Genomic DNA, 26245 nt, shown 5'->3' with positions numbered 1-26245 from the left:
AGCTTGGACATTTTGCAGAGCTTCTCATTTTGCGCTCCACCTGGCAAAGAAAGTCATATGGGTTTGAACAACATAAGAGCGAGTATAAATGACAGCATTTTCATTTCTGTCTCAGCTAATCCCTCAAAAACGTCTCCATCTCTATCAGCGCCTCTGTCATCTTATTAAAGTCCTCAGCGGTGCGATTGAGTTTTATTGCCGTCTCAGCCCTCAGACTTATTAAGAAGAATGGCCTTTCTCAAATGCCTGGGCTCAGGGAGCAAGCCGCCCTTTTAGCACACAAACCCGTCTGCTGTGGAAGAAACCAAATCTGGTCTCAGCGGAGCGTGAAAGGGCATCTAAAAAGAAAATAACCATACAAAAAAAAAAGAAAAAAGGCCAGTCTGACTTCAGTAGACCTGTCAGCACTGTGAGAGGACAGCGGTATTTCCAGTTCTCTCCAAAGGCTGTCTGGTAAATCAGTACCCGATATCCCGGCTATCACAGAGGGTGTTCTGATATAAAAAGCAGCCTTTCTTGTGAGAAAAAACCTCATAAAGTGAAATTTTCATGCCATGGGACCTTTAAGTGAACTCAATTTTTCACACCCCACGCCTCTCCCTGGAACCACATTAAATGCAGACAACTCCCTACTGCCCCCTATCTGCAGTCCAGAGCACAACAACAAAGCTTCAAGACAACAGACAACAATGGAAAGCCAATTATGATGCAAAATGTGCACAACCACCAAGAATTTCAATCTTTTTTCCATGTGTGATCTTTATTAAACGTCCACTTTAATGTCTCTGCATTTGCTTTTACGAGTCATTTTTTTGAACACACTCTCAATAGCAAACCAAAGCAGAAAAAAAAAAAAAAACAACAAAATAAATTAACCTCATTTCATTTCCATCTCAGAACACACAACACAAATAAAGGAAATCTAACAAAGAGATCTGTCAGTATGGCAAGCGTACGCACAGGAAAAACAAGCATGGCAGTGAAATGCACAGACAGGGCAAACGAATCGGACCAAATTACAGGAGCGAGAGCATTTTGGAATAGCAAGCGCGCCCTACGCTGTGTATGGACAGACGTTTGGCACTCCATACTCGGAGTTCCTCCTGCGGGGAATTATCTTCCTGAAAGGACACTACTCCGGAACTTGATTAGCTGGAGAAGCCGGATGATGGCCTGGCTGATGTAAATGGATGTGGCCGCACTACAGAGAGATAATCAGGCATGGAGTTGAAAGTCGAAGAAGAGCGAAGATTTTTCTGTAATTTAAATCAGAGACTGGAGTACAGATTTTCCCAGGGGAGACAGACAGGCTGGGAGAGGTGAGACACGGCATGAAACGAAACGACACGACAGGTTGAAGGACAGACAGCATTCTTATGTTCAAAATTGTCAGATTCAAGCAAACCGAGGTGACAGACAAAACCCAGAAGGGATGACTGAGATGGGTCTGCTACACATTACAGATGGGCTTCCTACAGCGAGATAAGGCCTAAACGCGTTTTGGTGTGGGAAATTGGCTAAATCTGAGCGCAGCTGCACTAGTGCCTTTACAATCGGATACGAGTTCGGTTTACCTGAAAATACTGCGAGAAGGTATATCAAGCGAATGTGTTGATGTCTAGGTAAGCTCGTAGACTGATCTAGGTCTTGAAATAAGACAAACTCTGCATATCTTTGACTGATCTGATCCCGAACTGCATTTAAATACGGCTCAAACCTGTAAATATAATATGACAAAATGCACATTCTGCGGCTTGTAACTATGCCAGACACGATCAAAATGGTACAAAAAACAAAAATGTGTTGCGGATAATCCACAGCTAGCTTATTAAGAAGCAGCTTGATTCATTAACAGAAGCTACGATGGAAAAGGAAGGAAAAAGATTGTAAACGTAAGCTCTCGTCGTGCGATTTGAGCAGTAACCCAATAACCGACCAATGAAAGAGCTAGACCAGACCGCTGCTGGATCGTGGACGTCGTCTTCTGTCAGCGAAGTGTCGAGAGCCATCCTGAAAGAAAGAGATCTGTAAATGCCGCGTCTGTTACCGCACTGACAGCCTTCGCAGGCCAAGCTGGGTGATTGACATTCATAGAAAAAAAAACAAGCCGCCGCCGCCGAGCGTAGGCAGAACCGTCCACAGCAGACATAAAGAAATAAAAAGAACTGTGTGAGCTCAAACAACGACACGGATTCAAGCGTAGCTTCCAAGGCCTTAGGAATAGATAACAAATAGAATGAAGAAACAAAAGGGCAAGAAGCTTCACATATTGCACTGAGTCCCACAGTTTTGTATAGATCCAGTTGTGTATGTAGGTTTTGAGATATTTACATACAGTACGAACTCCAGGGATGAATGAATGAGAAAATGAATGAGAAACGGTCAGCAGTTCCAGCCAAAGACAAAAGGGGAGAAAAAACAACAGTCGGCACTGCTGGAATAAAAAGATGTTTACCGATTAGTGCTCTGCCAGAAAAAATCTCTCTATAAAAAAAAAAAAATCGGACATTCTCATCTCAGCGCCCGGTCCGGCTACCAAATCTGACTTTGGCTGGAACGTTCTCATCCTTGAGTTTTTTTTTTCCCCATTTTGCTAAGAGTTTAGTTAGCGCCTTCTTGTTGATTCAGATACATTAAGTCTGGATAAACAATCTCCAAAAGAGTCCTCTGCTCATCCAGCTGTGGTTCTCTGCTTTAGCGCAGGTTCCAAGGGTCCACACGGAGAGCCCGGTTCTGGTGCAACATCGTTCTAGCACAGCTTGAGCTTGTAGGCGGAGATCTCCATTGGCTCCAGATTGATGGAGGAGTCGTTGGAGAGCGGAGGCTGGGAGTGCATCAGAGACAGAGACATGGGCTGCAGGAGCTGAAGATCTAGCCCACGGAACAGCCCAGAAATGGAGAGCTGGGGAGAAAGATCAGAGACTGAGATTCAGAATGACTAAAAATAGCCTTTATCAGAGCTACATGCCTCCACACGGTTTAGACCCGTTCAAATGAAGTGAACCATGACTACACAACTCAAATGTATCAAATATTCACAAAGAAATATAAAGAAGCACACACATACACACACACGTGCATATACATATACGTGCATATGTAAAGTAATTTTAGTAAAAGTAGTTTTTCCTCCAAGGACACTGACCTGGCCTTGTGTGGTAGTGCAGTTGAAACCAGGGTTCTGGGCCTCCAGACCACAATCCAGGCCCAGTCGATGGAGGAGCAGAGCCGTGTAAGGCGATGGAGAGTGAGTATCCTGCTGAAAAAATGACACGATACCAAATAAATTCCACTGAAAATAAATCCCCCTCCAAACATACCCACAATAAAACCACCAGACCACAAGAAAGTGTGAAAAATTTTTTTCATTATGAACTCTTAAGTCCTCATCAGTCTCACAGCAGGTGAAATCGATACTGACACACATTTTTCTCCCAGGGCTCTCATTTACCTGGCTTTGGATGCTCCTGAGGTTCAGCAGGTGGAAGTCACAGGGCAGGGTGCCAGCCAATGGAGCGAAGGTACGCATGGGTGGCACGCCGTGTTTCCTGGGCAACACGGGCAGTGCCAGCACCTCATGGTTCAGGATGGTGGAGGTCATGTGACTGAGCAGCGACGGGAAGCTGACTGGTCTGCTGTCCACCGGCTGGAACATACAGACATGCATCAGGAAACACACAAGTCAAACGACTTCGTGCAAGTGCACTTACTTTTACGTGACATACAGTGAACTTTTTGGGGTCACTGTATGAGAAAAGCTCAATACAGTTTCTATCTCTACATACTACATCTACAGCCCGTTATCATATAAACGGTTTGGGGGCACGGCAGCACAGGTGGAGATAGCGGACAGGAAACGACCTTTGGCCTCTTAATCCAGGCGGAAAGCTGTCACTTGTTGCTATGGTAACAAGCTGAACTAACTGCTACGGTGTCACTCTCCACCACTGCAATAATGTTACCTCTTCCTGCCCGTCTCCTAAAATACCAGCAATGATTTTGTTTATGATGTTGGTGACTCTGGCATAGGAGCCAGCAGGCTGCATGCATGAGGAGAGAAAGACATGATAAGTGATAGACAGACAGCAACAAAAACAAAAAGAGGTTGTGAAATGCATAAGAGGGGCATGATGAGCTGGAATGAAAAGAAACAGAAGGGGGGCGCTTTGTTAAAGGCTATTTATATATACATATATTTTATAAGTATTATAATTTTATATCATATTTATATTATAATTGTATATATATTAGAAAATAAAATTATTACTATATATATTTTTTGACAGTTCATATATTTTTATTATTATTATTATTATTATTAATAATATATACTTAAAAATATATATATTTTTAAATTATAATTATTAATATATACTTAAAAATATATTTGTAATACATAATATACAGTGTCCTGTATAGGACACTATATTATTTATAATCTTTCAGGCGACAGCATGATTCGAATAAAAATATATATTATTCAAATCAATCTGAGCCAGTGTGTGTAAAATCTCTGAAGCCCATTATCTATTATTACACACTTGCCAGCTTTTAGACTGCTAGACTCAGAATGATACTGTCCCTAGAGCCTTCACAAAGCTCTCATTAGCAACCATAGAGAGCCCCCTACAGGCCACTGAGTGAAATGAGCATTTACATACCAGTCACACTGCTAAAGGATACCTATATTTTGGTATGCATAACAAGATCTCTCATGTGAAGCTGAAATTGCAGGCTCCAATCAGATTAATCAACTGCGATGATTCTCGCCAGTCAGGGAGCAGAGGTTTTTATCAGTCAGCCAGGAAATAAAATTGTATTAAAAAGTACCAGGCTGCACTTCTGAGAAAAATCTAGTCATCTAATACTTAAAATATTTTTCATTTCGTTTGAGGCAACCAGTAGCATATAAACTATGTTCTGCTTTAAGTGTATAGTTTTATTATTATTATTACAGGAAAAAAAAAATAATAATAAAAATACGATGTACCCCACCAAAATGACCCAAAATGATTTTTTTTACTGTAAAATAATAATTTTTATCTTAATTATTTTAATTTAATTTAATTTATGTAATAGACAGGTAGCAATTGCCTGACTATAAAGCAATCTGACATGTAAAGCACCCTAAGAAGTTAGTTCTTGGTCAGAATAAGTGTGTACTAATCTAAAATCTGAAGAACAACTAGTCTTGGTTTTTGTCATCTAATTCTTAAAATAAATTTAGCATGCCAATTATGTTTGTGTTTTTTAGTGTATAGTTATTATTATTATTATTGAAAATAAAACAGAAGACGTGCACTGCCCCCCCCCCCAAAAAAAAAAACATTCTTTAAAGGGGTCATATGATGTGATTTCAAGTTTTCCTTTCTCTTTGAAGTGTTACAAGCTCTTGGTGCATAAAGAAGATCTGTAAAGTTGCAAAGACTAAAGTCTCAAATCCAAAGAGATATTCTTTATAAAAGTTAAGAGTCAGCCACGCCTACCTAAAATGGCTCGTTCTAACACGCCCCCACATATCTACGTCAATATGTGGAAATATTAGCATAATGCCGCCCAAATGTGCACGCAAAGAGAGAAGGCGTGGTTTCAGGAACAGCCGTAATGTTGATGCAGCCATGTCAGAGAGACGCTGTGTGTTTCAGTGCGAAAGCAAAAGCACTTTATTTGGCCTTCCGGAAGTAGATGCAATTAGGAATCATTGGTTAAGATTTATTAACAACAGAACAGCACAACCCATATGTTCAAATTTGTGCAACTCATTTTATGGACTACCTAGAAGAGTACGAGGCTGGCTGTGCACAAAGGCTATTTCTAAAAAAAAAATAAAATTAAAAAAAAAAGGGGTCAGTTCCGACTTTGCTATGACAATCTGGCGTTTCTGAATCGGAACTACAATAATGTACAGTATTTGAAAAATAATGTGTTTTTTGAACATTAAAGCATGTCAACATATTCTGTTACACCAAATACACAAAATAATGATCTTTAAAATAGCATCATATGACCCCTTTAAATTAAAATAAAATAAATATTTTTTAAATTTAATTTATTTTAATATTTAATTTATGTGACTGTGTGATCTCTTCCTGTCTAAGTAGGCAGTTTTTGGTCAGAATAAGTATCTACAAATACATTTTTTTATCTAATTCTACAATCTAAATCTACTTCTTACAATATATTTCATTGTGTTTGAGGCACTTAATAGTAAGTAAACTCTGGGTTAGGGTTTTTCAATTTAATTTTAATTTGCGTGATTAGTTGATTTATTTGTTAGTCAGACAATCTAAGTTGGCGGTTCTTGGTCAGAATAAGCATGTACTAATCCAAAGTCTGAGTCTGACTTCGGTTTAGTTCATTCGTATCCTCGTCTAAGTCAGAACTCACCTTTCCACTGTTGCTCCTCCTCTCCAGCAGAAGACGGAAGCGATTGGCCGTTCGTTTGTTGTCCTTCAGGCCCTGCCCTAGACCCCTGTTATCGTCTTGCATCAGTCTGCGGTCTAGGATCACCTCCAGCTGACCTGTAGAGGATGGAAAGAGCGTACGAGGAAAGGATGAAGAGGGAGAGGACGGTAATAGCATAGAGTGAGGCAAAGCATTAGACAGTACACTCACTTCATCTTCATTATTGGATACATCGCATCAAATCAATACAGAACCAGAGCACTGCATCCCACTGTTAAGTGTTTTTCCTCCTCCCTACCATCTGAGTCCCTTATTCATGTTTCATCCTGCTAAGAAACTCACTGCTATAGACCTAAAAAGTGCCGGTACTTCGGTACCAAGTCCATACTAAATTGAAAACAGCATAACGAGGAGAGTTTTTCCAATGGGATTGTCAGCTCAGTTTGGTACACAGGTGAAAAAAAGTTTGATTCCTACTATGGTAAAAGCTCAGCTCATGAATATTAATTAGGACATGCTTTTGTTGCTTAGTAACCTTCCTGAAGCATCTAGTTATGTAACAAAATATTAATAAGGCAATTAGCCAATGCTGTTGAAGTTTATGTAAATAATACTAAAGAGTTTATGTAAATAATAATAAAGTAGTGTGTTTAATGGCATTTTAGTTTTTGCAACAATTTTTTATTTTTTTTGAAGTACAAATAAAAATACATTTGTATAAAAATGTAATCAAATTAAATTAAAAAAAAAAACCTCTAAAACTGATCGATAACCAATATGGTACAATTATGTTGTGCAAGAAGTTTCACTGATTTAATGGCAATTTAGTTCAAAATAATAAAAAAAAAATAATAATAATAATAATACATTTATATAAAATATATAAATAAATCATGTAACCAATTTAATATTAATAAGCCAAATAAAAAGTTGGGCTACATTTTTTTTAATGTAAATAACATTCAATTAAAAGTAGTGTATTTAATTGTATTTTAGGTTTTGCACCAAAATGTATTTAAAATAAAAATAAATAAAACAATTAAAACATTTTAAATTAAAGAAAATAAAAGTTCTAATACGGACCAGTAACCAATATGGTACAATTATACTGTGCAAGAAGTTTCACTCATTTAATGGCATTTTAGTTAAAAAATTATAATTATAAAAATACATTTACATAAAAAATAAGAAAAATTAATATTAAGCCAAATAAAAACTTAGGCTACATGCAGTTCTTTTAAAGTTTATATAAATAACATCCAATTAAAACCAGTGTTTTTAATTCCATTTTAGTTTTTGCACCAAAATTTGTATTTAAAAAATCTCACTAAAAATACATTTGTAAACTAAATCAAATCAAATCTCTTATACTGGCTAAATAAATAAAGCATTTTTACTGATTTACTGACACTGTTGCGGTATCAGTATTTGTGAACTCTCCTCACCGCTGGCCAGGCTGCTGACCCCGAGTGCCTGGGCCGTGTGGAGCGTGAGCCGGTATTGGCTGTCCTGAATATATGCCATGGCGGGCATTGGGTAGAAATTAGCCTGCAGTGGAAGTTTCTGGAAGTACCGGCAAGGCTGGATCTGATGAGCAGAACATGGAGCATTAGCTTGATTGGCTGGTGAGTAATCTGAGTCTAGGACAAACTATGGCGAACTTTTACTCCATGCTGATTGCTTAAATAAAACCAAGATTTTTTTAAAGACTCCGAGGAACCGGACACCAGCTTGATGAACCTCAAGAGTTTGTGGACATTTATACTTCACCTGGAAACCATTGAGGTCTGTGTAGAAAGTATCTCCGCTCTGAATGTCGGTAACCAGCCTCATGGCCAGCTCCTTGTTATTCTGATCTCTGATGTCCACCATGGTGGTGATGTCCAGAGAAAGACCATCAATTCCTGAACGACAGAGACAGAGTGATATGCCAGGAAGAAGTGATCAGACAGGGCAAGACGTCCTCACACGATCGTGTTTGGATGCGAGACAGATGGATGCCTACCTGGAACATTATGAACGCGGACCGTCTGCTGGAAGTGTTGATAATGTGCCACAACCTCAGCGAAGAGAGGCCCTTCCACCACACGCACTATAGGGGCTTCTCTCTGCGAATAGGGCTGAGAGCGAGCAGAAGGGAAGGTGTTAATTCACCCCACATTGTTTGATAAATTGCTTTTCGCCCCATTCAAGACTGCCGGACACTACCTTGGCATTTCCGTCCGGCAGGAAGAGATAGGCCCCGCTCTTGTCCTTAGAGGGTCGAGTGCCATATGTGAGGAACTGAATCTGTACCCTCACCTCCTGGGGATCGTCTTTACGTCGAATGCTCTGATGGAGAAAAGAGCATGCAAGAGAGAGAGAGAATGAATCATTGTAGACTCATCTGCGGACTCGGACTCTAAAAGAGGACACAACAGCATATGTACTACAAAAATAGGACAGGGATACTTTTCATTTCTTTTGGCAATAATAAGTAAAAACACTTGTCCAGATGACTGAACATAAAAATAGACTGCTGATGTCATAGCTTGGAAACGTCCTTTTTTTATTACCATGAAACATTTGCTCAGTGGAGTTGATTTTCAGCATTTTTTCCTAAGATTAGGGCAATTTTTTCTTGTGGTGCACAGATGTTAAAATTCTGGCTGATACCTACAAGCTGATATTTGTTATTATAATTCATGCTACGGCTGATAGTACAAAAATGGATATTCCATGTGAAATTTCCTGAAGATTACTTTTAACCATGTTATTTAATTTAGTTTTTTTTATTACTTAATATGAGCCTTAAAGGTCATTTAAATGTAAAATTGATAAATGCACATTAAATATCCAATATCAGCTAGCTTATATACAATATAGAATAATGCCAATCAATTTTTTAAAAACACTCTCTAATATTGGCCGATAACTGATACCGATATCTATACTATTTTGAAAACATAAAAAATAATAAACTATAATGAATCATTTTAAAAGCTACAAGTGAATTTAGGCATCACAACAGTATAACGTACAGTACACAAATTACTAATCATTTTCAGATTTGCTCATTTTAATTATTACTGCTTTAAAGATGAACTTTAATGTGAGCTTTACATGATGGCAAAAGTAATCTAAATGAAAAAATATATATAGAGGAATTAATATCAGAGGAGATTTATACATACAGTACAGAATGATGATTTCAAAACTCTAATACTGCAAGATAAAAATAATATATTTCTCAACCCTACATTTTCTATTCTTATATAAACAAGCGGGAATTCATTGACTGAATCATTTGCATATGCTGGCTATATTGTTTCAGCAGTCGATTTACTTAAGGAATTATGCAAATCAGATAACGGTGTATGGTGTAAACAAAACAAAAAACAAGCAGGGGAATTCACTACACTTCCTGGGGCATTTTACCCTCAAGCCCCGGTTAATTTCTCACTTCACTTCCTAACACAACAGCAACACAAAAATCATCTCACCTCCAGCAGGCCTGTGGTTCCAGAGAAGCCCAGAGTGAGAGACTGGCTCTGGATGTAGAACGGTTGGGCGTCTACCGTCTGCGATCGCACGGGCAGAGGGTCCAAACCCCGTATGCTCTGACCCCGTCCCGGAATCCTGAGCAGCGTATCAGAGCGCAGCATCATGGGGGCGTCAGCAGAGTCATACAGGTGGAAGACGGCCAATCCCAGAGCGGGGAGGCGTGCCATGAAAGAAGCCTGAACGAAGAGACAAGAGTGTAGGTTTTCAGACGGACTTTATTTAAGTCATATGCTGGAACATATGGACACAAATAGACACACCTGGTAGACCTCTCCACTCATCTCAACAGCAGACACCCACTGCGCGCTGAGCTGAACCGGTAACGTTTGCCCGTCTTCAGTGAGAACCCTAACTCTTGCCGAATTCACCAGCATGGTGACCACACACAGACGCTCCTGCTCGATGGGGTTGAACAGCACCAGATACCTGAGGAAGAGGAAGAAGATCGTATCTGCACACTGAAAAAATGTCAGCATTTGCAGAGTTCGAGATCAGATAACGCATCTCACCTGGGAGTAGATTCCAGCTCGATAAGCGTGCGCTGCGGGAGAGAGTCTTGTGTGGCGCGTCTGTCATCCTACAGTCACATGAACAGAGGTCAAAGGTCAGACTCTTAACCCTCATGTTGTGTTCTGGTCATTTTAACCCAGAGAGGATTTTATTTTTCCCACAAAAGCTTGTTAATGTTATTCCATTGGACTAAAACTGACTTTGCTCACACAGAGCATACCAACTTCCTAAAAGCATCATTTTGGGGGGATTTTTTTCCCACCTTGTTCCTGGTCAATAGGCCTAAAAACAGTTTATACCTTTCTTGTTATGCTATATTATTAGCAAATATTTGTCAACTTGTTTTCTTTTAATTACCACAGGTTTTGTATTTCTTTTTGGAACTGAATGATTGTAAGCCTCATTGATCTAAGCTTATGCAACTCCGTTTTCGAGAAAATATTGCCCAAATTATTGAGAAATAATGCTTTTTTTGTTTTCTCAAAAAACTCAATGAGGCCTACTATTAATCAGTTCCAGAAAGAAATACAAAAACTGTGCTATTTAAAAGACTCCAAGTTGACAAAAAGATGAAATCAAAGATTTGGTTATAATATTGCATACTGAGAGATCTACAAGCCATTTTTAAGAGGCCGGTCATTTTTGGGAACACCAAATTAGGATTAGGATTTTAAGCACAGCACAAGGGTTAAACGCGCTGCTTTTAGAAAAATCAAGGCTGTTCCTCACCGTCTCTAAGAAAGGCTCCGTCTGGTAGAAGCGATAAATGTCTTTATTCTTTATTACCAGGAAGTGTGCAGCATTAATGATCACTCGTTTCAGACCGACCAGAGAACGTAATAGCCTGGAGGGGGGGAGAAACGAATCAAGAACTGCTTGCAAATCGAAAGCCATCAATCCAAACTCTAAAAATGCTGAAAATTGACCACTAAAGATGAGATTTCAGTAATAACACCCTGAGAGACTTCCTCTGATCTCTAAACATCTTCTAATCAGTTCATGCGGATGAAATCTGCACGCTTTTATTCAGAAACCTGTTTCCGTAGTCGATGACGACAGCCTCTTTGGCAGTGCCCGTGATGGCATCGTGGTGCTGGAACAGCCCTATGTTGCGCCTGGCATCGGTGAGGAGGGAGTAATCTGAAACGGGATAACGCCCTTCCAATCCTGCACGCCGCACGTGAGCCACCGCCAAGCTGTAGAGAATTTCTGCCCCTCTACAAACACAAAATCAAACAGTCTTCAAACACAAGAGTTCATGACACCGAACGAAACAGCGAGACTTGACAAACTGAGAAACCAATGATAATAGAATTAATGAGTAATGACAGTAATTAGGCAATGCCTCGTGCTTAATTCAGGAGAAAAACCTGTCACCCACGTGGAGAATAACTATTTTAATTATTCCCCAGAGAACAGGCCTTTATTCGAAGCATAATTGAATCTCTGGCAAATAAAACCAGACGCTTTCCAAAGTTGCTAAAATAATGGATTAAATTCAGATACCTCGACGTTTGTCAGTGCAAATTTAAATGTGCTGCAAATTAAAAATTAAAAGGCCTCCACAAAACCTTGTTAGCATATTTCTGACTGAAAGCTACTTTTTGAATGTGTTAAATTACAGCTGTATGTAAAAATACTCTTCAATCGCAGCTTAATTTGCAGAGACCATTATAAATGAACCATCTGTAGTTGATTTCCATGAAAAGTGCAAACACTTTATGCACTGATTAAAATTAAAATGGCATTTTAATAAAATGCTGGCCAATAATGATAAATAAATAATTATTTTCAAGTTATAGCCAAAAACCAATAAATGGCTGATATTAACATTCTATAATATTTTTTTATAAAATTAAAAAAATATAGAATTTTTATATTATAAAATTATATTTTATTTAATAATTTAATGATTAATTTAATTACAATAACATTTTTAAATTAAAAATAAAACATTAAAAACTAAAATTAAGTATCATGCTACAAGTGCATTTAGGCATCACAGCATTATAATGTACAGTATGACAAATGGATATTAATATTGATTTATGCTGAAGACAGAAATGTGATCTACATGTAAAAATAGATAAATGAACATGAACAATTAAATATCAGCCAATATCAAAAAATATCAGCTACTAACTAATATGGTACTCATGCACGATGCATCCTTAGCTAGGCAATTTCTTTTCATATCTTAACAGATATGAGATAGTAGACATACGTTGGATGTTTCACTGACTAACCGTAGGTGAGATTCTAACACACGGTCCAGGTTTTTGTAGAAGGGCCGTGAGGTGTAGTATCCACTCCAGTAATGGTCCTCTCTATCTGCATAAGTGAAGAAGTCTCCGCTCAGCACAGGGTAATCAGGCGGTCTCGTCCCCGGAGCGACTCCATTAGCCTTGTACACCGCATTAAAGTAATCTGTCAGCGTCGCAAACTGGGCCTGAGAACACAGAGATTTACTTACAGGGCCATTCCAATTCATTTCACATTTTCCGATATCATCTGCTCTCTTTTCTTCACTCAAAAACGAGTTAAACTATGCATTCAAATTATTCCTGGTTGAACATCAAAAGCTGAGTTGAAGGAGCTGTGTTTGTTTAAAATTGCAGAAACCTCTTCCTGACAAACTTACAGACAGTTATTGTAGTTTTCTATTGATTTACAGGTTAGAGCCTCTATGTTTATCAGAAAACATACCTTTACATGCATTTCCGGGTGGGAGTTCATGTAATCAAACAGTTTCTGGTAGTTGAAGTACTGCTGGTCCCACTCTAATGCTTTGTCGTAGCGGAAGTCGTCCCCAAGAGGAACCAGCAACACTTTGCTACGAAATAGCTTGGATTTTTTACGGTATTGATCAAGCAGAACGCCAGCTCTGAAACAGAAAATGTCAAATATGAAGCAAATCCACTGGATTGGGTTTTATTAAGGCTAGCAATCGATTAAAAACAAGTCAAGCATTGAATAGACAAAAAGTGGTGTATATACACACTACCGTTCAAAAAATGTTTGGGTCAGGGAGATTGTTTTTTTGTTTTTTTTAATAAAGAAATTAATATTTTTATTGAGCAAGGACACATTAAATTGATCAAAACAGACAGTAAAGACATTTAGAATGTTTAAAAAAATGCTGTTGTCTATTCATACCAAAAGGAAGAAAACACGTTTGAACATTCTGAAAGGAATGACTCATGAAGCTAAAAGTGTACCCATAAAACCCTCTGCCTATTCCAGTAGACCTGAAAGACCTCTGAAGTGTAATGACAGGTGCAAACTAATTGCTACAAGCTTGTTAATATCCTGGTTTTCTTCCACGGAGCGAGAGAGCAGTGGATTTGGGCCTGAGCCCAGTTCAAGCGCCACCCATATAAATACAGCTGGTGCCAGCTGGGTGATGGACAAATGAATTTTGTTGGCTAACACAGGAAATTAACCTACATTCATTCTTTGGCTAAACTCCCCCGAATCAAATTTATTCCCTGGTTTCATATTAATCAGCCCTAGAGCCTCACCTCTCAGCCACGTTGGCATCTGTGATGGCTCGGGGCGGCACCTTCCACGGGCAGTTGACTCGACTGCCCGGCAGCCTCTTGAAATCAAACTGACAGCAGATCTTCGGGTCTGGGCCACATGTGTGAGGCACGTCGTAGCTGTAAAATGGCATCATGTGGCAGAACATGTCTGTGCCGGATTCAATATCTGAAAATATAAAATGAAATAAATCAACTCTTCCTAATGTGTTTTAGGAGTTGTTTTTACGGTTTCTAGGGTGTTGAAGAGTGGCTCAATGGGAGTCTAAGGATCTTTTCATGTTTTGTCACCCACCCAAAAGAGAAAATCAAAACTTTGATTGCTTAGAAATGTAACAGCACACTTCTCCTCCTCATTTTGAGGTTTCATTCATGTCTGTAGCATAAATGTTCCAGATGATCAAGCACCACTAATAAGCAGTGCTGTTATTGTTAACTAAAACGATTAAAAAGTTTTTGTTTTTGTTATAGAAATCAAATAAAAAAAAGTATATATTCAGTTTTTAATGTTGTTTAATCTGTTATTATTAAATAACTTATACTGATGATTAAAAATAATTTCTGTTAATTGAAATAAAGCTAAAGTAAATTAAAATACAAATATTAGATTGAAAAAATATTTAAATATTTAAAAAAATATATTAGACAAAAAGGTAAACTTAAAAAACTTAAAAATTAGAAATGTTGCTTTGGCAACTAACTGAAATAAAATAAGTTTAAGTACTAAAATTACTGAAACTAAAACTGATTATTTTATTATATAAAAAATATTAAATAAAAAAGTAACCTTAAATAACTTAAACAAAAATGAGAAAAATCGCTTTGGCAACTAACTAAAATAAAACGATTCTAATGTGAAGTACTAAAATTACTAAAACTGAAATGAAAAAATAAAAATGAAGCTAAATAGAAAGATTCAAAATGAAACAAAAACTAATAAAAATGACAAAAACATCAAATTTAAATGAAAACTGAAAATATACAAATAAAAGAAACTTAAAAAATACTTTCTAATTTGGGAGATACTTTATTCTCAGTTGATTAAATGTGTAATAATAATGCTTTAATAAGTATAAAACATAAATAAATATTTAAATGTCAATGCATGTTTTTGTTTTTGTAGTCATTTACCCCAGGCCTGCCTCCACATGAATTCAAGGCTCCGTGTGGCTGCAAAGTGCTTCTTGATGGAGTAATGGACCCTCTGGATCAGCATGCTGCTCATGTTCGCCCGTTTCAGTAGGTAAGGCATCGTGGCGCTGTGCCCGAACGGATCAACGGCCCAGCCCGAGCGAGGGCTCACACCTGCAGTAACACACCCGTTAAATATTCCAAACCAATCTGAAGGAGCCACTTTTAAGATTAAACCCAGTCTTACCCAGATTTTTCTCTAGCCACTGATGGCCTTCAATGAGCTGATCGATCATGGCGGAATAGTGAGCGTTGGCTTCGTCTGTCATGACCCAGCCTCCTGTCACTATCTCAAGCTGTCCGCTGAGGATCAGCCTGAAAGAAAAAAGATTTAGAAAGGATTCTGAACATTTAAAGCACTGATCACAAGATGAGGTGAGGAAATCCACAACATTAGATCAGAGTATATAAGGAGCATCTAGACTAATTAACCTTCAGTGGATTACGGAGTTAAGAAGATGAACTGATCAAGAGTGGGCATGAGGCAGCGAATCAAAACACAAAAGACAGAATGAGGGCACTGAACAAGTGACCCATTTTTCATTCACAATGTAAAGTCTTCCAAGTGAACACAGCAGCTCGGTCAGGAATTGATTGGATTGTGAAAAATGGAATATATTATTACAATTTAAAAGAACTGTTTAGTATTTTAATATGATTTAAAATCTAATTTATTCCTGTGATGCAAAGCTGAATTTTCAGCAGTCATTACTCCAGTCTTCAGTGTCACATTATCCTTCAGAAATCAGAAATGCAACTTTAACATCATTTTTTTTTTTAACTTCAAAATTTAACATAGAGCGTTACTCACTTGCGCATTGCCTCTTGTTTATGTACATCTGCGCTTTCCCACCATTTGGCAAAGAACGATATTTCCGACCAAATGAATTTCCGGCGAGGATCTTCGGCCAGTTTCACCACCAGGTTGTTGAAGATATGCTGGGTTTGGTCACTGTAGTACTTGTCAAATGTTTTGATCCATCCTGTCACAAAAGAAGTGCAGTACAAAGTATGTCAACATATTCTGTTACACCAAATACACAAAATAATGATCTTTAAAATAGCATCATATGACCCCTTTAAAACCATCCAAGGACAGCAAACAGATCAGATCTAGTTCTGCCACCACAGAATGAAGGGACAACAGAATATGTGCTAAAATCAAATGTTCTTTTGATAAAACACTGAAAAGTTTAGAAGAAGCACAGCCGTTTGGCCACACGTCGTTCTCTGAACAACAACCTGTTCAAAATAACACAGTCTGTTCATTATTCAGAGGCACTGCTGGGCCTTGCAAAAAAAAAAAAGGAACAACAGATCCGCGCTGACCCTTAGAATGGCAGACTGATTGAAACATATAGGGAGCATGTTCAGTATTACACAATCTGCATTAAATGCACAGCTCCACAAAGACCAGTGACACGGTACTGACCCCAATAAAACAACAGGGAATCGGGTCACTGACTTTAAAGTATTAGATCCTCTGTTCTTTCATAACGCTGCAAAAAATGCCAGCTGCAGGGGTTCGCGAGCAGATTTGGAAACTTATCTGTCCTGTGGGTGATGCTGAAACTCATTGTGTTTCTCTTAAGGTGCTTCGTAATTTGTGCCAACGCTGCAAAATGCAAGCCCAGTAACTGACCCACTTTACCTGCACGACTCTTTCGGATACGCATTGCTAGGTGTGTGACTGAGAATGCTGCATCAACAACTAAAACAAAATGAAAAATGTTACATCCACTTAAGGGCTGAGGGTGAAAACTTTCTGGCAGAGATTGAAACTTTACAACAGTTTTACGTTGCTTAAAGAAATGTATGCAATCTAAGCTTCACAAAAGATAGTAGTAGCCAATGCCCCAATTACAATTTTAACAGTGTTTTGTCTTTAACAAAATATGATCCAAATTAAGATACACGCACTACTGTTCAAAAGTAGTGTTCTGTTTTTTTAAGAAATGATTTTTTTATTTAGCTAAGACATTAAATTGATCAAAAGTGACAAAGAGATCACCAACAGGAAGTGGTTATGGGCTAGTTCTGATTAGCAGCCGAGTGATCGGAGCATTGCTACAAAAACGTCAATGCATCTCGTGCACTTATGAGGCCATACGATAGTTACAACAGACTGAAATTGAATTTGTTTACTCAATGAAAATCTCCAGTGGGCTGTTAATCAGAGATCTAGGGCAGATTTATAATATTAGTAGTGAATATTTTATGATACGTTTATGGTGGTTTTGTGTTTTGTCAGTTCCAGTTACATGACTAATTGAAAACACAAGTTACACTCAAGGCTGCAAACATAATGCATGTAGCATAAAATCTGATAGCAGGACAACTACTTGACATATAAGCACACCTTTTGTGTTTATGACTTTTAAAATGGTCTGGGTTGACGTGAATCATTCCCAACCCTGAAAAAGAAAACTTAGGCCAGGGCTTCACAGTTTCTTCAGTATGAGGCTGATGCACCAAACATGTTTGAGTGAAGGAAGTTTCGGTCCCTACCTGGATCGTTGTGCGAATGAGGGACCACAAACACTTGCAGGGGCTCGTCGTCCCACTCGTTGGGCTCATAGGTGATCTCAAAGCCTTGCTTCCAAACACCTCCGTCCACATTATCAAAGCTCAGCAAGGAGTACACATCCAGCATCTGTGACCAAACAATCAATTCAGAGATTGTCACAAATGCTATTGCATGGATTCACCCGGATACGTCTCGATCCACTTCACAATTCCCAAATATCTTTATGAAAACCTCCACTAGGAGACACAAAAATGTGATAAAGACGTTACATTTAGCGACTTTCCACAAAACTAGGCACGTTGTGGACTCCCTGATAAATACTACGTCTCATGGCAATCTGATGTAACTGACAGATGACACAGGACCTGTATTTAGTGTAGGTGTGACAGCCTGAAGCATAACCGCACACCCAATGGAGACTTAAAGTGCCTGTTCACAACATGTCAGGTCTTAGACGTGTTTTGAACAGATGTTTTTTAATACACTCAAAATATTAAAAACTCAAAGTATCTGAGGATTTACTACAGACAAACAGTATTATATAAAAAAAATAGTATTGACTCAAGAGACAGTGCTAAATCTGTACCGTTATCCCTTTAAAAGTGAGTGCTAGATGATGGCAAATGTGCTTTAAATTGGATCTAAAATAGGCAGAAACAATTAAACATCCAATATCAGCAGATAAAATCCAAAATGGCCAATACCAATTTAAAAAATGTAAAAAGATTAAAATTAAAATGAAATTAAAAAATGCTGATAAACATTGTGCATTACTAGTAGAAAATTAAGTGAGTGCTAGGTGAGCAAATGTAATCTGAATCTAAATCTAATCTAAAACAGGCAGAAACAATAAAACAACTAATATCATCTGATATTAGTTGCCAATACTGACTGAAAATAAAATACAATACAGACTGAAAATAAAATAAAATAAAAATCTAAAACAGGCAGTTTTAATTATTAAACAATTAAATATACAACTGATAAATATCCAAAATGGCCAATACAGATTTAGATTTTAGGCACGCAAACTATAAAACGCAAAACAATATTTATGGCATGGTATGTTCTATGCAATTGTTTTTGACCACTGTACAATTTAACAATTTACTCCTGGAGCCATATTGAGATTCTCATATTGCTGGAATGTAACCACAGAGGGCCTTAAAAATGAAGATGCCAAAAGGAAAGTTTGTTAAGACCCAAAATCTAATAGGGCATTAAGATATCTTTAATACTTCTTAAGTTACAGGCATGCAAACTTTGGAGAAAAACGCCTTTTACCATTTTTGAATGGTCACCATTGGCATATAATGCAACAAAGATTGCAGATTTTACTAATAGAGCTACCAATCTCAGTGTAAAAATAATATAATGATGCTGCCATCTTTCTGAAGTCATTTTGACTCTTCTATAATCTGGCTATGAATCTCAGGTGAAAACTGTAATTTTGACCCCCCTCTACAAAATAGTGGATTACTCAGGAAATACACATCTGTGACATTTAATATTTTGGCTTTCATCACTATACAAGTTTATCTTTCTTCAGAAAAAATACTGACGAAATCAAACATTTGAGCTGAGGACCTCTGGTTGAGTTGACACTGAGTGACCCACTAGTCATTACATGAGTAACTGCAAAAGTAACTGTACAAGTTTTAGACTCAAAACTGTGTGATTATTGATGGAATTCTTGGCAAGTATAGCTATAACCTCAACAAGTGAATCCCAAAGCCACAATGCAGTCCTCATCCAGACAACAATGCATTAAACTCAAGTCATTCTACACACTTCAGCCCACTGAGACTGTTTTGATTCTCACCTGTAGGTCAGTTTGGCTCCTGCGGCCCAGTGCGAACTGGCAATCCAGCGGCTTGACGGAGAGAAAGGTGGGCCTGTCATCAAAGGGCAGCACCCAGGAGCCATTGGCGCTACGGAAGGGGAGATGTCCGCTGGGAGAGATGGCCCCCGTGTCGGTGAGCTCCAGCACAGAGTCTTTGATGTGGCTGATGATCTGATGGTTCTCCTCCAGGAGCTGCTCCAGCTGCTCGATGCGGTTCTGCAACACCGAAATCTGGCTCTAAAAAAAAGGAGGGGGATGGAGGTGTAATCTATCTACCACCACAATCTACAACATCACATGACTGACCAGAGCGCTCTAGAGGGGACGACACATCAAGGCACACAGGACTGGCAAGGCTGACCTGTAACATGTCTACAGTACAGTATCACTAACAAACTGGATTTTATGTAGCAATTCTGATTAGGGATGTACCAATATCAATATGGTCATTTTTTGTCATGTTATGGCCAAAAACTATTTTGTCTAAATACATTAAAAAAATTACACATATCTGTTTTCATAAAGAATATTATAATGTTACGCTGCTTAAATTCACTTCCAAAAATTAAAATAGTTGATTTTAAATTGTATTTTTTTTATGTATTAAGACAAAATAGTATAAAATCATCCATTTATCAGTTTTTGACAATAGCAGCAAGCAAACAATGACAACAAACAATTATTGAAGAAAAGAAACATATATATTTATTTATTTATTTATTTGTAACGTATTTACAAATACATTTATTTATATATATTTCTATTATTTGCTAAGATGTTCTAGATGTTTTCAAGAGAGATGATATTCTGGTCCTTAGATATGTCTCAGATTCTTTCTTCAAAGTAAATTCACAGGATTTTTTTTCTGCCATTTTATCATCCCCCAGGCAGATCACAAGTCCGATTGCTTAGAAAATTAATAGCACACCTCTCCCCAACATGCTGAACGATTTGAGGTATCATTCAGATCCGTAGTACAAAGGGTGAGGGATGAGTTACATGTAAAAACGTAATACTTGGGAGTTTCTTCAAATCCCTTGCCTTAGCCAGTATTACTAATATCAAGTGTCACAGAAGTTGAAAGTGTTCACTGGTGCAAAGCTCCCTGACAATCAAACTGAAAAATGATTTAGGACAGGCTTTGAATACAAACAATGTCTGAATTTCCATAACGTGCATTTTTTTTCCCTGAGGCTTATGATATGAAGCACATAAAACGTGCTAATTCACACACCATCATGTGTCATCATGTACGTAATTTCTAGAAGAACACCAGCACATTTTTCTAATAATTAGGTTTTTTGCATTTAAAAAAGCCTTTGGTTTTGTGGCAGAAAAAAGCCAGAACTCACAGAGTTATTCACTAGCTAATTTAGTAGTTAATTAGCTCGAGTCAGAGCCAGAAACGAACTGGTGACATCACTAGCTTTTACACTTGCTAGCCTGAAAAAAAATTTTGATAAATGGAGCCATTCAAACAGACCCACACAGCAAAAAATGTAATCCAGGACAAAGGGAATTCATAAAGAGATCGCCGCCGACTTACCCTAGGAAAGTTCCCGGCGCTCTGTCTCCTGGCGGGATCGTGCTGGACGCGGTCCAACATCAGGTAGAGAGAGAAGACGGCCACACAGAAGATGGCCCCGCCGCAAACGGTCACCTGCTTCTTCAGTTTCATCCTCCTCTGCTTATCTGACGGATGCTAATGTCCAGGTCAAGAAGAGCGGAGACAAAAGAAGAGATTGTTAACCTGCACAAATGAGTTCTGACGAAGGTGTCCCAAAAGTGAAAAAGTGCAGAGTTGCTGGAAGAGACTCAGCGTTAAGGATTTTTTAAGCGATGTTTAAAGTCCACCTCTGCTCTCCCATAGAGCTCCAAATTCTAAAGCAGCGGCTCGTGGGATAGGGGAGGGCTAGCAGAGGCGGTGTATATACACAGGGGACGCCTCGATCAGCGGGAACCGTGCAGCAGTCTGTCATCTGCGACCAAACCACGGCCAATTCCAGCCTCCTTCAAAGTGCCCCTTGTCCTCAACCATTCAAACCGAAGAAAGGAAGGGGGAAAAAGAACAACCCAGGTTCTGAACAGCGGGAGCCCAGACAGGGAATCTAATGCCCCTCCGGGAAAGCCGGTCTATGTGTGTGTGTCATTACGGCGAGGACATGTCCTCAACACTTTATCAAACAGCTTCTGACAGGGATGGATCTAATACAGAGGAAGCGTCTCCAGTTTTTGAGCAAGAGTTCATCACTAGGTAATGCTCTCTCCTGCTCAGCTTCAGACACGCACTCCAATCTACCGCATTCTGCAGCTCGCCATACAGAAATAACAAAACAAAATCCAAATAAACATGTGGCCATTCATGAAATACATCAAATGATGTACAGCGCCAAATTTGGTTAAATAAAATAGCATAAAAAAGTTATATTAGGGTGAATCAAAACCCAAAAACTGAACGAAGCATTAGGGTTGCAAAAAGGTGGAAAATGTCCAGTAAATTTCAGAAATATTCCAGAATTTTTGGAATATTCCAGGGATTTCTGGAAAGTTTCCTGAAATTTTCCACCCCTTTGCAACCCTACGAAGCATAATATATATATATGTATATATGTATAAAACAATATTACAGCATTTTTAAATAAATCATAATTTATAGTACAATATAAACATAATAAAATCTTTATTTATTATATACAGTTTTTAATTTTGTTTCAACAATGTTGTTATTAATTGTTGTTATTAACTGAAAACTACAATTATTAAACATAATTTTCATTAATTGCAATAAAGCTGAAATAAAATATAAATATTAGATGAAGAACATAAACTTGGCCTGGCCACTAACTGAAATAAAATAAAGTTTAAATTTTAAGTACTAAAATAACTTAAACTAAAATGAAATAAAAAAATCAATTAAAAAACAAAACTAATCAAAATCAAAATCAGCTAATTTAAAATATTAATAAATACTATTGCTAGTACATAATACTAAATTAACACTGTTTAAACAATGCTTGGACATTTCTATTTGTACCGTTTTGTAATTTTTGACTTGAAAATGTGCAAAGTCTTTGCTATATCATGAGTCATGATGTCGCAACCAGCACATCAACACCACCCAACTGTCTTTAAAACAAAGTGTGTGTTTTCTCACTTACAGAGTTGAGTGTAGTCCTTCACAGGGCAGCGTTCACTCCTGTCTGAGTCGGCTGAGGAGCCATCGCAACGAATGCAGGTTTCCACGGAGCAGAGAAACGACCAGAGCAGAATAAGAACGACCTGGCTCAGTCAGTACGCCCCCTCTTTCTTAAGCCTTTTATTTCTTCCCAGCTTGGCTGATGGGTCTTCTCAGACACTGATGATGCAGATCTGCTTGTGCACTACGCTTTTAATGTCATAACGTATCCAACAAAGTCTCTAGTCTTAATATTTGGGGGCCGAACGCAAGAAATATCCCTTTTCTGCAGTCAAGACTGACTGACCTTGATTCTGAATGATTCTGGATTATCGAGTCCTACAGCAGGAGGCAATTCTGGGAAGTGCACAAATTGTGCCAACTTTGACAATGGAAGGTGGCGTCTCGCATACAAGATCCAAAAAGCGGGTTGGCCTGGATTTGCCTGTAAAAACAAGCAGGTGTTCTTTTTCCCTTGTCTCCCAAATCTAATATGAAGTTAATCCCGTCAGCTTCCAGTCAGGCAGTGTCTTAGCGCTCTCCAGAAGGATTTGGGATTAGGCCTTTCGTCCAGCACTGGTAAACAGCTCAACCAATCACACGTCCAAAATGGAGAGGTTCCAGGAACGGCTACATAAAACTGAGAAGGCTACTTAATGGAACAGCTCTTGATGGAAGATAGTAAACCCAGTTTTAGAAAACTAATGAACAGGGCTGGTTTGAAGGTCTTTCTTCCATGTTTCCTATTTTGAAGCCTCAGAAACGGAGAGCCAAGCACCTGTGAAAACAAACAATCTCAGTGAACCGGTGCAGTTGAATGGTTTTCCCTCATACTACACGTGGAACACAACAAACACATGCATCTACTAAAGCATTAATCAAGACAATGGCAGCCAATTAATAAATCAATTATTATTAATATAAGGGGGTGGGCGATATAGCAAAAATATCATTTCACGATTTTATCTTGATACTTTATCATGTTGGTTTTATTATTTTGCTAGTTGTCTGAGCAGTACAGCCAAACTAATTTCCCTATTATAAAAACCAAGCCTTACAAGGTAACAAAATATAAAAAAGAATGGCAGATATTTAGGCCAAAGTGGGTGAAGATAAAAATCTTTGTCATCATTTTATATTTGTTATTAAAAAATAAGAACAAAGATACACATTACAAATACACATAATATACAAATAAAACAAAGTGCTTTGTTTTTCAGGTACAGTAGGTGTATTTAGCATTCAAGAAACTGAATGAACAAATATAAAAATAAAGCACTATATAGACTTCACTGTATAAATTATACATTGATTCTTATTAAAAACAACTGTATTAAAGTTCTTCAGTCAAGAGCAGTGAGTAATTTTACTCTTTGTTTTGTTGTTTTATTAACATTAAAGGGATAGTTCGCCCAAAAAAAAATATTTTGTAGAATGTGTATATATATATATTCATAATTATATATATGATTTATATTATATATAAATATATGACATATATTTCTTAAATATATACATGTATGTGTGTGTGTGTATTTAGATATACATTTAAATATACACAGTACACACACATACAGTATTTTATGTAAACAAATCACGATTAATCGATTTGACAGCACTAATGTTTCTATATTTTGAATGAATATTCATTAGATTAGCTAAATCTCAGTAATCATCTCAGTTGTACAGCTTATTTGCCTTTAAATTGGTCATCAACACTATCGGGATTGGCATCAGCTATTGAAAATCTCACACTGGTCAAACACAAATTGTGAAAACTGGATTTAAGCAACAGGCAAAAGACTGTAGATTTAAGATATCCGCTTTTGCCCGTAAAAAAAATACATTAATATTTAAACAAAAATAATTACATTTAAAATAAAGTATATTGCATAGGAGACTGAAAGAATCACAACAATCAATGACTGTTTGAAAAATAAAAAGCTGTTTAAATATACAGATATATTTCAAAAACAACTACAAGCAAGGAAAGTGATCAGTATGTTAAACTACAGCAGCCTGATCTCGCCCTGAAAGTCTTAAAGACCTCACCATGACTGCAGTAGAACTGTTTACCTACTTTCCAGAAATATGCCTGCAATAATGGCCTCTTCTTGTGTGGGAAGGTTATCAGCACTGATATCAGAGCCTTTAAGCACGTAGTTCATCATTAAACCCGCTTGTTGCCATAGACAAACAAACCCACTGATGTCCACTGCAAGCCTATATCTGCACACATGGAGGCAAGTTACTCGTTTAACGCGCTAGATCCGATCTATGCCCCTCTAACTGACATTCCGGCTCAAGATCAGACATCTATAAGAGTTTATCAGCTAGATCCGCAGGTTAGATCGCGTACTATGCGAGTGCAGCATGTAAATACCTTGGCTCTGGTCTATTCTTCAATACAAGCGCGCGATCAAGCTACAGAAAACACCTCTCTTGCGTTTAAAATTATTATACTGCACTTCTAGCGTTTTTTTTTTTAACGGCTGACCTGTTAGTGGCATGGCTTTTAAACGAGAAAGCAGTCACGGGACATGAAATATTTACCCGTTATTTCCTCCTGAAAGACGTCTGTGACCCTATGCGAGAGCTTGAGAACGGAGCAGAGCATTGTGGGAAGTGAAGTTTTCTGCGGGCTGAGACGCACTGGCTTCTGATTGGTTAGATTACTGTGGGGGTTAGTACATGTTAAACGGTGCAAATATACAATCCAGAAATGTATTGTTAATCCAGACCGGGGCTAGTTGTCACACCTTTAGTAAATACTTCTCAGTGTGCTCTTATTTTTGAAAGTCAATTCTGTATAAACAGGTACATAAAATTAATATCTAGAAATCTAGAACAAGATATGTAGAAATGGAAAACCTTCTTTCAGCGGGAAGGGCAGATATTAGTGTTTTATTGTATTGCCGCTGTCAGTACAACGGAATTCAAATGAATAGATTCCTATGTTAGATGTTGCTGGACTTATTTGGTCAAGAAGCGCAAATGAGGCGGAGTTTAGTCGAGTAGTCAAGGCTGAGTTCATGAATATTAATGACGCAACTAGACGCTCGACCAGTAGAATTCGGCGGCGTCATCATCGTGCATCGAAAGCAGGAAGCGTACAGTCGAGAACAGAGTGAACAGAAAAACTGCACATTTTGAGAGCACTGGGAATATTTTACGGCGTTTTTAAAACAAGCAAAAACAGTTTAGATTGTATTCAAACCCCTGAAAAAAAAATTTCTGAAAAACGGTGTGAAAGGTGAGTTGTATGTATGGTTAGCATGCAACTTCACCATAGTTACTGTTACAGCTCTATACACATATGTTATGATACCTGTATATGATGCTACACATAATGCAATATGTTTGTATGTATGTATTTTGCAAACACATTTCACATAATTCAGTTTCAACACTTTTTGTGGACGGACTTTATTTTTAAATGCATTTTCACATTGCAATACAGTTGCACAACTGTACCTGCAAATTCAGTAGCCCCAGTCATGTTGCAATAAAAT

General features: G+C 37.9%; 1 protein-coding gene across 7 annotated transcripts; it reads right to left on the bottom strand.

The window, feature by feature from the left end:
- Nucleotides 1–741: 741 nt before the first annotated feature.
- LOC107670215 (alpha-mannosidase 2x-like) lies at nucleotides 742–25342 on the bottom strand. Of its 7 annotated transcripts, none has more exons than XM_016462741.1 (25): nucleotides 25287–25342; nucleotides 22717–23511; nucleotides 21105–21260; nucleotides 19538–19795; nucleotides 17697–17841; nucleotides 16000–16171; nucleotides 15376–15503; nucleotides 15129–15302; nucleotides 13980–14166; nucleotides 13165–13342; nucleotides 12705–12907; nucleotides 11493–11675; nucleotides 11188–11302; nucleotides 10458–10525; nucleotides 10209–10374; nucleotides 9888–10124; nucleotides 8614–8736; nucleotides 8411–8525; nucleotides 8176–8309; nucleotides 7851–7992; nucleotides 6388–6521; nucleotides 3963–4040; nucleotides 3452–3646; nucleotides 3146–3259; nucleotides 742–2902 (listed from the first exon to the last, which is right to left on the bottom strand). In XM_016462741.1, exons 3-25 carry the CDS (start codon nucleotides 21234–21236, stop codon nucleotides 2750–2752), a joined length of 3534 nt encoding a protein of 1177 aa, XP_016318227.1. In that variant the 5' UTR covers nucleotides 21237–21260; nucleotides 22717–23511; nucleotides 25287–25342; the 3' UTR covers nucleotides 742–2749. The 7 variants fall into 7 exon arrangements, with proteins under 7 accessions (XP_016318227.1, XP_016318231.1, XP_016318232.1 ...); XM_016462745.1 differs by having other exon boundaries at nucleotides 3146–3256; XM_016462746.1 differs by having other exon boundaries at nucleotides 19538–19774.
- Nucleotides 25343–26245: the final 903 nt, after the last annotated feature.

This window comes from Sinocyclocheilus anshuiensis, unplaced genomic scaffold (genome assembly GCF_001515605.1).
Source record: "Sinocyclocheilus anshuiensis isolate Anshui unplaced genomic scaffold, SAMN03320099.WGS_v1.1 scaffold624, whole genome shotgun sequence".
Taxonomy (NCBI): domain Eukaryota; kingdom Metazoa; phylum Chordata; class Actinopteri; order Cypriniformes; family Cyprinidae; genus Sinocyclocheilus; species Sinocyclocheilus anshuiensis.
This window is presented reverse-complemented; position numbering and strand designations above follow the sequence as displayed.

What these genes read in the sequence shown, in the direction of transcription:
- LOC107670215 (XM_016462741.1), bottom strand. Translation starts at nt 21,236, where the DNA reads ATGAAACTGAAGAAGCAGGTGACCGTTTGCGGCGGGGCCATCTTCTGT. An exon ending in ACCCGGAAATGCATGTAAAG is followed by an intron (nt 12,908 to 13,164) that starts GTATGTTTTCTG and finishes CTGTGTTCTCAG; the next exon opens with GCCCAGTTTGCGACGCTGAC. An exon ending in TCAGGAGCATCCAAAGCCAG is followed by an intron (nt 3,260 to 3,451) that starts GTAAATGAGAGC and finishes TCATTTTTTCAG; the next exon opens with CAGGATACTCACTCTCCATC.